Source organism: Mesoplodon mirus, assembly GCF_964341445.2.
Source record: "Mesoplodon mirus genome assembly, chromosome: 5".
NCBI classification, from domain to species: domain Eukaryota; kingdom Metazoa; phylum Chordata; class Mammalia; order Artiodactyla; family Ziphiidae; genus Mesoplodon; species Mesoplodon mirus.
The window spans coordinates 122403576-122418821 of NC_138980.1; the positions used below are offsets into that span (position 1 = coordinate 122403576).

The 15246-nt window shown below is 35.2% G+C and overlaps 1 protein-coding gene across 2 annotated transcripts in view; it reads left to right on the plus strand.

The window, feature by feature from the left end:
- Positions 1 to 15246, plus strand: part of AP3B1 (adaptor related protein complex 3 subunit beta 1) — a 263029-nt gene that overhangs the window by 144306 nt on the left and 103477 nt on the right. For both annotated transcript variants that reach the window (XM_082621919.1, XM_082621920.1), the window contains 2 exons: positions 11209 to 11395; positions 12362 to 12492. In XM_082621919.1, the coding sequence (XP_082478045.1) occupies positions 11209 to 11395; positions 12362 to 12492 (318 nt within the window). The remainder of the gene's footprint in view (positions 1 to 11208; positions 11396 to 12361; positions 12493 to 15246) is intronic.

Consider the following 15246-nt stretch of genomic DNA (forward strand, 5'->3'; position numbering starts at 1 on the left):
TTATGTCATGGAAGGAGGGTTAATTTGAATATGGATAGAAAGTTGTACTGCCAAATGTGACTAAATGTAGCCCATAATACATGTGGTGATCTGAGATAGACGTTTGAGGTGGATATGTTTCTTTATTCCTGCACAGCCCAGTTCAGCTGGGTGCAGCTTTCTGCCTTTACCTGTTTTTTCTTACTGATGTAATCATGCCAAAGCGAACACAAAATTTACATTGTGCCCAAATTGGCCCTGCTGTGTCAACTGAATTAGAACAAATCCTGCTTTTTCATAAACCTAGTTTACGTTGTTAACCAACTGCTAGATTTTTCTTAGAGAATATGATTATTTACAGTCAGAGAACTAGTCTGGTTATTGAGAATCTCTATGCTCATTTTAAAAAAGCACTCTATTTGGGTTTATCAGCCTGAGAAAAGGGTGCTGAAATTCCTCTTTTGTTGTTATGAAGGAAAAAATTGTATAATATGAATATCAAGAGTAAAAGCACCGGTAGAATACTCTCACAAGTAAGAGTAATTTCACTGTTATATGGGGGGAAAAGTTGAACTACACTGAAACCAGTTGAAGTTGCTAAAACTCTTCAGCTCTTAAGACATGGTATAAAAATTTAGCATGACTTCCTTGAAATAGTCTACTGAGGTCTGAGACAGAAAGCTGTGATTTGATTAAACTGATTAATAGCAATTAAAAATTAATGAGTAAAGGGTACATCTGTTTCCAAACTTGCTCTAATAGTGTATCATCTTTTAAATGTAGTGATAAGTAACATAAGTAAATGTTTTACTTAGCTTATGTTTTGTTTTGTTCTTTTTTAAATTTTTTAATTTTTTTTCCGTGGTACGCGGGCCTCTCAATGTTGTGGCCTTTCCCGTCGCAGAGCCCAGGCTCCTGGACGCACAGGCTCCGGACGCGCAGGCTCAGCGGCCATGGCTCACGGGCCCAGCCGCTCCGCAGCATGTGGGATCTTCCCGGACCGGGGCACGAACCCGTGTCCCCTGCATCGGCAGGCGAACTCTCAACCACTGCACCACAAGGGAAGCCCTATGTTTTTATTTTTAAATATAAAATATTGCAAACCTATAGAAAAGTACAAAATAGCATAAATACACATACAGGCATACCTCACTTTATAGTGCTTTACAAATACTGTGTTTTTTACAGATTGAAGGTTTGCGGCTACCCTGTGTCGAGCAAGTCTGCTGGCACCATTTTTCCAACAGCATTTGCTCACTTCCTGTTTCTCTGTCACATTTTGGTAATTCTTGCAATATTTTCAAACTTCTTTATTACTATATTCTGATCTGTGATCAGTGGTCTTTGATTCTACTACTAAGATTCACCGAAGGCTCAGATGATAGTTAGCGTTTTTTAGCAATAAAGGATTCTTTTTGTTGTTGTTGTTTATTTTTTTATGTTAGTGAGTTTTTAAAAATTGGAGTATAGTTGATTTACAATTTTGTGTTAGTCTCTGATGTACAGCAAAGTGATTCAGATATTTATTATACATATATATTTATTTTCAGATTATTTTCCATTATAGGTTATTACAAGATGTTGAATGTAGTTCTGTGTGCTATATACAGTAGGACCTTGTTGTTTATCTATTTTATATAGTTTGTATCTACTAATCCTAATCTCCTAATTTATCCCCCCCACTCCCCACCCTTTCCTCCTCCTTTGGTAACCATAAGTTTGTTTTCTAAGTCTGTGAGTCTGTTTCTATTTTGTAAATAAGTTCATTTGTACTATTTTTTAGATTCCACCTATGAGTGATGTCATATGATACTTGTCTTTCTCTGTCCGGTTTATTTCACTTAGTATAATAATCTCTAGATCTATCCATGTTGCTGCAAAAGGCATTATTTCATTCTTTTTTATGGCTGTGTAATGTTCCATTGTATATATACACTACATCTTCTTTATCCATTCATCTGTCGATGGACACTCAGGTTGCTTTCATGCCTTGGCTATTGTAAATAGTGCTACAGTGAACACTTGGGTGCATATATCTTTTCGAATTATGGTTTTCTCTGGATATATGCCCAGAAGTGGGATTGCTGGATCATATGGTAACTCTATTTTTAGTTTTTTAAGGAACCTCCATACTGTTCTCCATAGTGGCTACACCAATTTACATTCCCACCAACAGTGTAGGAGGGTTCCTTTTTCTTCCTCTCCAGCATTTGTACATTGTTTTTTTAGACATACTGCTGTTGCACACTTAAGAGACTACAGTATAGTAAACATACCTTTTATATGTACTGGGAAACCAACATGTTTGTGTCACTCACTTTATTGAGGTGACCTGGAACCAGACCCATAATATCTCCAAGGTATCCTATATATGTACCACTAAGATTAAGTCAGTGTGTTTTCCATAATTTTTTTTAAAGGGATGTAACAGATAGAGCTAAGATCTCAAGTTCCTGTTCACACCTTTCTTCCCCATTGGTAACCACTGTCATATTATTGGTGTGTTTTAATCATACATGTTTTGTATTGTTGTTACATAAGTATGTATCCATAAACAATGTATTTTTTGTTTTGTGTGTTTCAAATTTTGCATAAGTAGTATTCTATTTTATGTATACTTTCACAGTTAAACTATTTTTACTTAATGTGTTTTTAAAATATTGAGGTATGTAGCTATAGTTCATTTATTTTAATTACTGTCTCATTTTCTTTGAGACAGTTACTTTTTTTTTTTCTGCTGTTCAAGAAGAAAGTGCTTCATGGAGTATCCTTAGTACTTACATTTTCTTTGTATCGCTTTTCAGGTTCACTTTTTGATTCTTAGTGAGAAATTTTATAAATCACAGTGATGTTTTGGGGATCCTTCCTGAAGTTTTCTCTTGCCCTGTGATTCGGTCTTTGGAGAAATCTACCCTGACTCCCAGCCCCTTTAATATAACTTAACAAAAAGAGCTCAGGCTCTATGCGGTGACATTTATACCCTTTCTTGGATATATTTTCTTGTCAAGTAAATATAACATATAAAGGAAAAACTTACTCATGTTGACAAAAATGTATATACTGTTAAATTTTTTTTAATCTGTTGCTTTTCTACACACTAACAACAAACTACAAGAAAGAGAAATTAAGGAAACAGTCCCATTTACCATTACATCAAAAAGGATAAAATACCTGGGAATAAATCTATCTAAGGAGATAAAAGACCTGTACTTGGAAAACTATAAGACACTGATGAAAGAAATTGAAGATGACACAAACAAATGGAAAGATATACCATGTTCTTAGATTGAAAGAATTACTATTGTTAAAATGACCATACTACCCAAGGCAATCTACAGATTCAATGCAATCCTTATCAAAATACCAATGGCATTTATTACAGAACTAGAACAAGTAATTTCAGAATTTGTATGAAAACACAAAAGACCGCAAATAGCCAAAACAATCTTGGGAAAGAACAGAGCTGGAGGAATCATGCTCCGTGACTTCAGACAATACTACAAAGCTACAGTAATCAAAACAGTATAGTTCTGTCACAAAAACAGACACATAGATCAATGAACACAATAGAGAACCCAGAAATAAACCCACACACTTATGGTTAATTAATCTATGACAGAAGAGGCAAGAATATACAGTGGAGAAAAGACAGTCTCTTAAGTAAGTGGTTCTGGGAAAACTAGACAGCTACGTGTAAAACAATGCAATTAGAACCTTCTCAACACCATATACAAAAATAAACTCAAATGGATTAAAGACCTAAATGTAAAACCAGATACTGTAAAACTCCTAGAGGAAAACACAGAACACTATTTGACAAAAATCACAGCAATATTTGTTTGGATCCATCTCCTAAAGCAAAGGAAACAAAAGCAAAAATAAACAAATTGGACCTAATTAAACTTAAAAGCTTTTTCACAGCAAAGGAAACCACCAACAAAATGAAAAGACAACCCGCTGAACGGGAGAAGATATTTGCAAATGATATGATCGATAAGGGGTTAATATCCAACATATATAAACAGCTCATACAGCTCAGCATCAAAAAAGCAAATAATTTGTTTGGAAAATGAGCAGACCTGAATAGACATTTTTCCAAATAGGAAATGCAGATGGCCAGAAAGCACATGAAAAGATACTCAACATTGCTAATCGTTAGGGGAATGCAAATCAAAACCACAATGAGATATTACCTCACACCTGTTAGAATGGCTGTCATCAAAAAACACACAAATAACAAATGTTGGTGAGGATGTGGAGAAAAGGGAATCCTTGTACACTGTTGGTGGGAGTGTAAATTGGTGCAGCCACTGTGGAAAACAGTATGGAGGTTTCTCAAAAAACTAGAACTACCATATTCAGAAAGATATATGCATCCCAATGTTCATAGCAACATTATTTACAATTGCCAGGCTATGGAAGCAACCTAATTGTTAATCAACAGATGAGAGATAGCCTCATCCACCAGAGGGCAGACAGCAGAAACAAGAAGAACTACAATCCTGCAGCCTGTGGAACAAAAACCACATTCACAGAAAGAGAGACAAGATGAAAAGGCAGAGGGCTATGCACCAGATGAAGGAACAAAATAAAACCCCAGAAAAACAGCTAAATGAAGTGGAGATAGGCAACCTTCCAGAAAAAGAATTCAGAATAATGATAGTGAAGATGATCCAGGACCACGGAAAAAGAATGGAGGCAGAGATCGAGAAGATGCAAGAAATATTTAACAAAGACTTAGAAGAATTAAAGAACAATCAACAGATGAATGGATAAACAAGATGTGATATATATATATATATATGTAAAATATAGGGTTGGCCAAAAAGTTCATTTGGATTTTTCCGTAAAATCTTACAAAAAGCCATAAAAAAGAATAAAAATTTTGCCATTTGCAACAATGTGGATGGACTTGGAGGGCACTATGCTAAGTGAAATAAGTCAGACAGAGAAAGACAAATACTGTAAGATACCCCTTATATGTGGAATCTAAAAAATACAACAAACTAGTGAATAAAACAAAAAAGAAGCAGCCTCACAGATACAAACTGGTGGTTTCCAATGGAGAGAGAGAAGGGGGGATGGGCAGTATAGGGGTGGGGGAGGTGAGAAAGGGTTGTTATGAGATTATCTGAAATCATCTGTGTGAAACTTTTGAAAATTGTAAAGCACTATAGAATTTAAAGAATCTTGCATTCAATAAAATTTTTTTAATTAAAAAAATTTAAAGAATCCTGCCTAGTCATGAAGTGATGAAATTGATTAGATAGAACACTAGTACTGCTTAGATTTGCCTCTGGTCTATGTTAAGAATTTTATGTAGTTCTCCTTCCTTTACCAAGTGCATTTGCCAGTATCCTTCTGTTTAAAAATTACAACTATGTGGAACCAATTTTAAATGCTGAATTCTGTACATGTTTTTATATTCCTTAAACTGATATATATCTAAGCTGATTTTAGGACTATTTATATATTTTTTGATAGGACTATATTTTAAGAGACCTTTTTTATTATTTTGTGCTAACCTGTATAATATTTAAAGAAGGCTATTTGAGCAAATATTTACCAGTTTATTACTTGTCAGAGTATTTAGGTAAAAACATGATGCCCATATTTTGAGAAGTTTTTTTTTAAATAATGGATTTCTCAGGCTTCCCTGGTGGCGCAGTGGTTGAGAGTCTGCCTGCCGATGCAGGGGACACAGGTTCGTGCCCCGGTCCGGGAAGATCCCACATGCCGTGGAGCGGCTGGGCCCGTGAGCCATGGCCGCTGAGCCTGTGCGTCCGGAGCCTGTGCTCCGCAACGGGAGAGGCCACGACAGTGAGAGGCCCGCGTACCGCGAAAAAAAATAAATAAATAAAATAATGGATTTCTCAATAATTATATGGCATTCCCCAAAATTCATTTTTCCTGTGTCACAGTTACTTAGAGTTAATCCAAAGAGAAAGTAATTGGTGTAAATAGTGTCTGGATGGCATTGACCATTATTAGTTGGTACCAGAAATGATTCCTTAAATCTAAGCAGCACAATAATAATAAGACAAAAATTTAATACATAGCTATATATAAGCTATTGAGTATTTCTGTTATTTATGGTACATTTTGTTATTCTCTTTGCTTGTCTTGTATAATTTTATGAATAAAATCCATTTAAATTTACTGTTAAACATCCCATCTGGGTTTTTTTGTTGTTGTTCTTTGGTTTTCTTCCGGCTGCGTAGGGTCTTTGTTGCTGTGTGCGGGCTTTCTCTAGTTGTGGCGAGCAGGGGCTACTCTGTGTTGTGGTGCGCGGGCTTCTCATTGCGGTGGCTTCTCTTGTTGAGGAGCACGGGCTCTAGGTGCGTGGGCTTCAGTAGTTGCAGCATGCGGGCTCTAGGGCGCGAAGGCTTCAGTAGTTGTGGCACACGGGCTTAGTTGCTCCTCAGCATGTGGGATCTTCCTGGACCAGGGATCAAACCTGTGTCCCCTGCATTGGCAGGCAGATTCTTAATCACTGAGCCACCAGGGAAGTCCCTCCATGTTGTACATCTAACCTCTGCCATGGTTTTGTCTAGTGACCTGTAAGATACAAGTGCAGTGAACAGAGATTTCATTTTAAAATGTGAAACATTTAAATTGGAAAGACTTTGACTTTCTTTTCCCAGCCTTTCTGAGATGCAACATGACTAACCTCTCCCTTTTAGAGCAGCATAAAGGATGTGTGCTGGTAAAATGAAGTGTGCCCTGATGAGGCAGGTATGAAAAGCTAAGTCCTTCGCTTTTCCAGTGGTGGTGACATAAGTGTTTAAGTGTTTTATCTGATGGTAACTTGATGACACAACAGGCAAGTTGTGTCATGGCCTGTGCAAAGCATGAAGCTCCCAGCTGTCAGTGGATGGAGTAAGAGGAAAACATGGGAAGTTAGAGGTTGGTTGTGGATGAAATATGTGCAGGAGATAGAGACAGAACAATCTTGCTATAGGCCATTGAAGAGAGTGGTCAGAGCACTCTCACTACAGTAGTTTTGTCATTTATTGTGTACTGTAAATCTCAAAACCTATTTATTATTTGCCAGTTATTGTTTTATTTTGTTATAAATCCAGCAGCAATAAATTCTTAAAACTTGAAGTGTACATTTAATGAAGAATGAAGAACTGAATTTTTGTCTATCATTATTTAACATGCACAAAATGTTCATCAACTTTTACCATCCACCATGAAAATCATAGTGATATAAATCTGCTAAAACAGGATCAGCATCTACTTAAAAAGTTGGGAGGTATTTTAGGAAGACTAAGCCTCAAGATGACAATTTAATGTATACAGGTGCCAAATATGTTTACATGTCTCTCTGTGAAACATGATCTCATATAGATCAAATAACTGTTTTTTAAAATTTAATTTTCATTTTTTTTAAGATGTTAGGGGTAGGAGTTTATTAATTTATTAATTTATTTTTGCTGTGTTGGGTCTTCGTTTCTGTGCGAGGGCTTCCTCTAGTTGTGGCAAGCGGGGACCACTCTTCATCGCGATGCGCGGGCCTCTCACTATCGCGGCCTCTCTTGTTGCGGAGCACAGGCTCCAGATGCGCAGGCTCAGTAGTTGTGGCTCACGGGCCTAGTTGCTACACGGCATGTGGGATCTTCCCAGACCAGGGCTCGAATCCATGTCCCCTGCATCGGCAGGCAGATTCTCAACCACTGCGCCACCAGGGAAGCCCTGTTCATTTTTTATTCTAAGTTTTCTTTTGCACATATGAGAAATGAAGCAATAATGGTTAATGTATTTCTCCATTAGCAGAAAAAGGACCTGAATGATGCTGGTTTTCAAATAGAAAAGCAATTAATTCCAATAATAGTTCGACCATTTTTACTCAAAGCTTTTGTACGTTTCTTCTGTCAGTGTAAATGGAATCAAAGTAAAGCTTTTGGAAGTTTATTCTGTCAAAATCACCGTAAATGCTGTTGTAAATTTAAAAGCCCCAACGTGGCTTTCACTGAACGGATGTTGTCATGGTAAAATCAACGTTCTTATTAAATTAAGAAAACTATGGAACAGAAATATTTTGGGAATTGGTTGTGGTGCATGCATACTCACTCTGCTTATTCTACCAAGTGAAATAAAACTATAATGGTCAAAATTACTGATATTTGATATGTGTAGTTTAACTGAACTACAGGATTCTTGTGATGAAGCTAATATTGAAAAAGCATACTTAGGCATGACACCACACACTCTCATACGCAATTCTCTTTGCTGCATGTGACCAGTGGGATTTTAGAAATGTGATTTTATGAAAATCTGCTTTGTAAATTAGCCTGTGTTCTATATTGGCTTTTTTGCCCGGGGCGGGTGGGTGGAGGAGTAGATTAAGTGAAACTTTTGTGTATTGGTTAGATTTTGATTCAAAATCATTTGGAAATCTTTAAAGTGTTTATCAGGTAGAGCACCAAAAACCTTCAGCTTTTGAAAATTTTAGCAAATAACAATTCTTAGAAACAAATTTTGCAAACAGGAAGACATTGAAATGTATCCCTATAAAAACGAAGGAAGAACTGAACAAATTAAGTGGTAAGAGCTAAAAATTTATTTTAGAAGTTCTATCATTTGCAGTATCTCAACTATGGTGAAGACTTTTTTGATGGAACTCCTATTTTTGTGGTTAAGTTTATATTTTGTATTAGAATGAAATGAAATCGAGGAGGCAGTTGGTTTTGCATTATCTAAATTTGATGAAATTTTTTTTTTACAGTATAGAGAATTATTTAAAAGTTTTATCTCATAAAGATAGTTTTATTGAATGGAGGTGGGAAAGTTAAATATCTAAGCTTGAAATATTTACAGATTTTAACATAAAAGAAAGCATTGAGAATATCCTTGTATTCAACAGAATTTTCTCTGTGCTTATCAGATCATTCATTTGATCTGTAAAGAAGACATTTTTTTTTCCATTAAAAATATCATGTTCGGGCTTCCCTGGTGGCGCAGTGGTTGAGAGTCCGCCTGCTGATGCAGGGGACATGGGTTCGTGCCCCGGTCCGGGAAGATCCCACATGCTGCGGAGCCATGGCCGCTGGGCCTGCGCGTCCGGAGCCTGTGCTCCGCAACGGGATAGGCCACAACAGTGAGAGGCCCACGTACCACAAAAAAAAAAAAAAAAAAAAAAAATTATGTTCTATAGAGAAGAGTAAGTTGCAAATGTCAACATTTTCATAATTGGTGATCATAAAATTGAGCTTTGAAGAAGATTGTAGGCAATTTTATTTTCTTTAATTTAAAAATTTAATTTAAAAATAATAAGACCATATAAAAATATGTTCTTTAAATAAATACCAATGATTTGGTTTTAGAGATAGACAGAGCTAAGAAATTGATTAAAGTATATGAATAAATACGTATCTGAGTGAAAATTATTCTGCTTATGTTTTTAATGCATCATTGAACATGGATATGAGTTTATCTTTTAGAATTTTATTTTTGAAAATACATTTTTGGTAGAACTGTTTCATAACCTACCAATATAATAAAACAAGTTTTACAGTCAATAAATACATATTATGGAAATTACATAATTTTAATTACTTAAAATTTTCTATCTCACTTTCAATAGTGTCTGTTAATATTTTGAAATAATTTAATTTCCTAAACATTAATTTCAGGGATCAGAAATAAAAGCAAGATGAATCAGTCCACTAACTCAAAAAATTATTTCAATGAATAGACTTATTTTCTTTTTCTGATTTATTTTAGTTCTGTATTCTAAATCTCAACACTCAAAAATAGACTTTAGAGTTAACCTAGTTAAAGATTCTCACTCTACATTTGAGGAAACTAACAGTTGGGTGTATTTTTCCCACGTTATCCCAGCAAGCTGATTATACAGTCCAGTGTACAACACTTCCTTTTGACCTGTATTACTCATTTGGTGACTATTTTGCTAATCGTCCTTAAAAATCAATCATAGAATTTTTCTTATCTGAGGTTGAACCAACATGGTCTAATGATTAGTGGATAGCAGTAGTTGGTAACCAAATTTAGAATAGCTCTATTAACATTTTTCACTTGTACTTTTTGTAGCTCTCCTTTAGTAAAACTAGGTTAATGGTTTTTAAATAGATTATTACTGAAGGAAGGTTGCTTTTTATCCAAATCAATTATCTTAACGAATTAATATTGTAAAAGTTTACCGCACCATTCCTGTACTTTGGCTTATTGTTATAGAACTATCTTTAGCTTTGCCTGACTTCATTGATTTTATTTTTTTAATCCACTTCTAATGTCTGTAAAATGTTCTAATGCAGATGTTTATTTTTTCCATGTATTATGAATCCTATTTATAGTTAGAATTGTATGTGTGTAACCTTCTAAATTAAAATTATGCTTTTTCAATAAAATAACTGGAGTTTAAAATACAAACCTATTTTGTTAACATTTCAATTTTGGTTTAATTATTATTAAAATTAGCTCAACGTATGTTAATGTAGTACATTCAGAAATTGACTTAGGAAATCTTATTATAGTGTAAAAGCTGCTATAATAAGTTGTTCCCTAACATAAATAAATAAATGACCAATATTACCAGAGGCTATAAGCAACATGGGGAAAAAAATGGAAGGAGTCTTTTATCCTAGTTTTTAGAGGGCATCAGCAGCTTGCTTCTATGAAAAAGTAACAGCTAAATGCACTGCAAATAATTTGCAGTAATCCAGTCCAGTGATTCATGTGTCTGCTTTAATGGGTCATAATTCAGGGTAAAGTAACTGAGTGCAGTCAGAGTGCAGACACTGCTTATGCCAGGGACAGTATCTCTTCATAAAACACACCTCAGGAGAAGCAGTTTGCCAGCCCCCTAATACTCTCTGATGTTTTGATGTCCTGCATATTTTTCCGATTAAGTTTTGAGTGCCATGTTTTTAGTTGTATTTCCACATTCATTATTCTCACGTAGACCCTTCAGCGGGTTTGCCATATATGATTATTTTTTTAATGATGCCTTTCTTTCCACTTCAGCAGTTTAATAATCTAGCACATGGCTGCTTCTCGGTACTCAGCATTCACCTCCCCAATACTGAAGAGGACATGTGCTTTGGCTTCAGAATTCCATTTGCAGCGTTAGAAATGCATATTCCCTATGGAACAACATTTGTTTGACATAACCATTCATTTTTATTACCTCTTTAAATATGTTTATCCAGAGTTATCAATAATCATAAATAACTATTCTCATCTTGTTCTGTTTTTTTCCAACAGACAAAATTGCTTACCCAGTACATATTAAATCTCGGCAAGTATGATCAAAACTACGACATCAGAGACCGTACAAGATTTATTAGGCAGCTTATTGTTCCGAATGAGAAGAGTGGAGCTTTAAGTAAATATGCCAAAAAAATATTCCTGGCTCAAAAACCCGCACCACTGCTTGAGTCTCCTTTTAAAGGTACTATTATCAGAATATACCTGCAAAATATTTGTTGTCTAAAAAATTACGACATTATATCCCATTTCTAACATGTTTAAAATTTATCTCTTAGAAAATATAAGTGATTAGCATATGTAAATATATAAGAACAGTGTACTTTCTACCCATTCATCTGTTCTCCAACGCAAGCTTTATAGTAGTTCATGTTTTTATAGACCTTATTTACCTAAATAATTTCAATCTTCTGATTTTATTTTTATTCTAACCAGATGATTTGGCTGAACAATAGATAAAAGCTGCGTTGTTCTTGCAGACATTGACTTCATCTCTGTTTTAAATAGCTTTGTTTAATAAGGAGTATATAATTCACCTTAACTTAGTTGTTATTAAATAAATATTCTGTGTACACTAACATAAGCTTTTCCAGGAAGAATTATTTCATAAAAATATCCCTTTATATTTGTTTGCTTTTCAAAGATGGAAGTTGACTTATTTTCCCCAGCATTTTAAAAGGAGTGTTTATTTTCTCAGTTTAACAAGTAGCCATTACAGTGGGAATCAACTGATTATATACTTTGGTTTTCATATTATTTCTTATTTAATGTTGTAAAGCGATAAAAAGCAGTTCCGTTTTGTAGAAAAACTATTAAAATTCTGAATGTGTTTGTGGCAAGACATGTATATGGATTGTTTAACTGTGCTGTCATTCTTAATATTCACAGTAAAGTAATTTTTAGAGAAGCTACATATCAGAGCAACACCTCTAAACACACTGACTGATTAGCTTTTTTATTGACCATTATGGGGGAGATTATTGTAATCTATGGACTGAAATCAGTTTTTTGACCTATGAAGAGCTTCCTAGTTTATATTTATTCCTTGACATTTGAGGTAATATGCCAATTACCTTGAGCTCTGATTAGGATTGTTCTCTGTTATATACAGCTCATATTGTTTATTTTATATTTTCCTCTATTTTAATAGGTAGGGATCATTACCAGCTTGGCACTTTGTCTCATACTCTCAACACTAAAGCTACTGGGTACCTGGAATTATCTAATTGGCCAGAGGTGGCGCCTGACCCATCAGTTCGAAATGTAGAAGTAATAGAGTTGGTAAGTTGACCTTTCTGAAATTAATTTTGTCAAGCAGTGGGAGATTCTGGAATACCTATTGTTTTATATAAAAGCTTTTTTGGCGGATTGGAAATTGCTCTGGTATTTCTAATGTAATGTGTTAGACATATCTTGCTGCTATGGGAAATAAATATTGTAGTATTCCTATGTCATTGTACATGTACTGTTCCTTTTCTTCAAGGAAATAGAGAATGGAATTCTCTGCATCAGTTCCACCCACATTTGTGGTATTGCATTTGCAGTTGTGTAGATTCAATTTCTAAGGTATTTAGTTTCATTGGGTTGAGCTTTTCCTACTTAGTTTAGAGATTCGTAAGCTTCCTGTTAATGTTTTCTAAATCATTTTTGCTGTCTCTTCCAGAAAAACCATACAAAGTGTTCTTCTCAATTTTCTGATGAACCTTTTTTATGTGAAGCCTAAACATAAATAGGAAACATCGTGTACCAAAAATGTCCTTACACAAGGTCACAATTAAAATGAATAATATGTTGCTTTCACATTAAAAAAAAAAGCTTTCTATATAAATAACCTTTTCCTAGATCTTTAAAACATGTTGTCCACTAAAGTAAGAGAATTAGTGTTCTTTCCTAGTATTATCTCTTTCTTTCTTATATAAACAAGAGAAAGAGAGGGGTCTTCTGATTGTCTTTAGAGATTGATTATGTGAAATATATCTGATTCTTTTTAAAGTAGAATTAATAAATAAGAACAGTTAGGTATTACATCCTGGATGCTTTTCTGGTAGAACACATATTTTGAACTAGGATTCAGATAACCCATCTTTCTCACTAATTCCTATGAGAAAGTCAGTTAATCTTCTTGCCTAACTTTTCCATATACAATGGGAAAAAATATTACTTTAAATAGAAGAATTTCTGTAATAGGCATAGCTTTTTTTTTTTGCCACACTGCGCAGCTTGCAAGATCTTAGTTCCCCAACCAGGGATCAAACCTGGCCACAGCAGTGAAAGCATCAAGTCCTAACCACTGGACTGCCAGGGAATTCCCCAGGCATGCCCATTTAATTTGATTCTTTTGAGAAATATGTTTCTTTTAACTACACAAACTTGTCTGGCTTTGGAGTGTGGCAAGAGTAATAATAGCTGATAAAGGCTCCATTTAGCAGACCCTGGAGTATACTCTGATAGTTTTATAAACATTATCTTGTTTAAACCTCATAATGATTATAAGAGATGGTTATTGTTATTCCCATTTTGCAGGTGATGAAACCAAGGTTCAGAGAACTTAAGTAAATTGCCCAAGTTCCCTTAGCTAGTAAGTGATGGAATTGGGATTCCAACCCTTATCTGAGTCCATTGTTCATTCTCTTACTGCATTTTATTATGCAACATGAGGAGAGGAAGCTTGAGCTCGTTTGCAAATCTGTACTATCCTTAGTATTTAACACCACTGTTTTCATGCTGTGACAAACTATCTCTATTTAGAGATGATTTTTTTAATTATAAAACTTATTAAAAACAAGTTGCATGCTCCTCCTTGCAACTAAGTTTGGTGATTTCCCCTCAAATCTACATACTACTCTTAAGTATTCTTCAAAAAAAGTGGCTTACTTGTGAAACTTTTGGTCAGGTGCCAGAATACAAAGAGCATGTTCTTTGTTATGATTCTTTCACAGAATTACTGTCTCTCCTAATTTCTTTTGTCTGTTTGTTGTTTTTATGGTTCTGTCCTTTTTCATTGTTGGGTACATAATGTTTTGGTCCAAGTCGAATCATCCTTTTATCCTACCCCCGCTTCCGCCCTATCCTTCCTCCTTGCTGCCCCAATCCACCAAAAAAAGTAAAATAAAAATAGTTTATCATCTCAGAAATTAATAACAATGCCATGCAATTTAATTTGGTCTCAGCAGTATCCTTATATTGGCTGATAGATTGGTTGGTTGGCTGGCTTCTATTTTCATGTGCTCTTCTAAGCATTAACTATCTTATAGGGACAGTACTTAAATAACCTATTTTCTTATATTCATTTCACCTGTCCAGTTCAACAGATACAAATTGATATTTTTCATTTTGCTGACTACATTGTGAAAATTAATAATTGGTAGCTTATTATGGAGGATAATTATAATTGATAGAACTTGGTTGAAAAAAACTGTCACTCTCCATTGATGCCATGCAGAAAACAGTTTCAGTCTGTTGGTCTCTGGACATACTGACTTAAAATTATACTATAGAGACTTAAGTAAATATAAAACTAATGCACATAGTTTTGTTATAAGATGCAGCTGCAACAATGCAGAAAGTACTGTTCACATAGTCTTTCATTCTACCTCACCCCTCTAAAGTCCTGTCAATGTATTTCATGCACGTAATACATGTGTTATTGTAGTTTTACTATAAAGTGATCTTACAGGGTCACATCTTGTTACTATGAAATATAACTTAGTAAGAATAATGGCCTAGGCTTAGATAATCTGATATTTTAATCAAAACAACATGGGGCTTCCCTGGTGGCGCAGTGGTTGAAAGTCCTCCTGCCGATGCAGGGGACACAGGTTCGTGCCCTGGTCCGGGAAGATCCCACATGCCGCGGAGCGGCTGGGCCTGTGAGCCATGGCCGCTGAGCCTGTGCGTCCGGAGCCTGTGCTCCGCAATGGGAGAGGCCACAACAGTGAGAGGCCCGCGTACCACACACACACAAAAAAAACATGAAACCTAGTCCACTGACACTAGAAGTCACTTTGCATTGCATACTACCATTTCCAGGATATC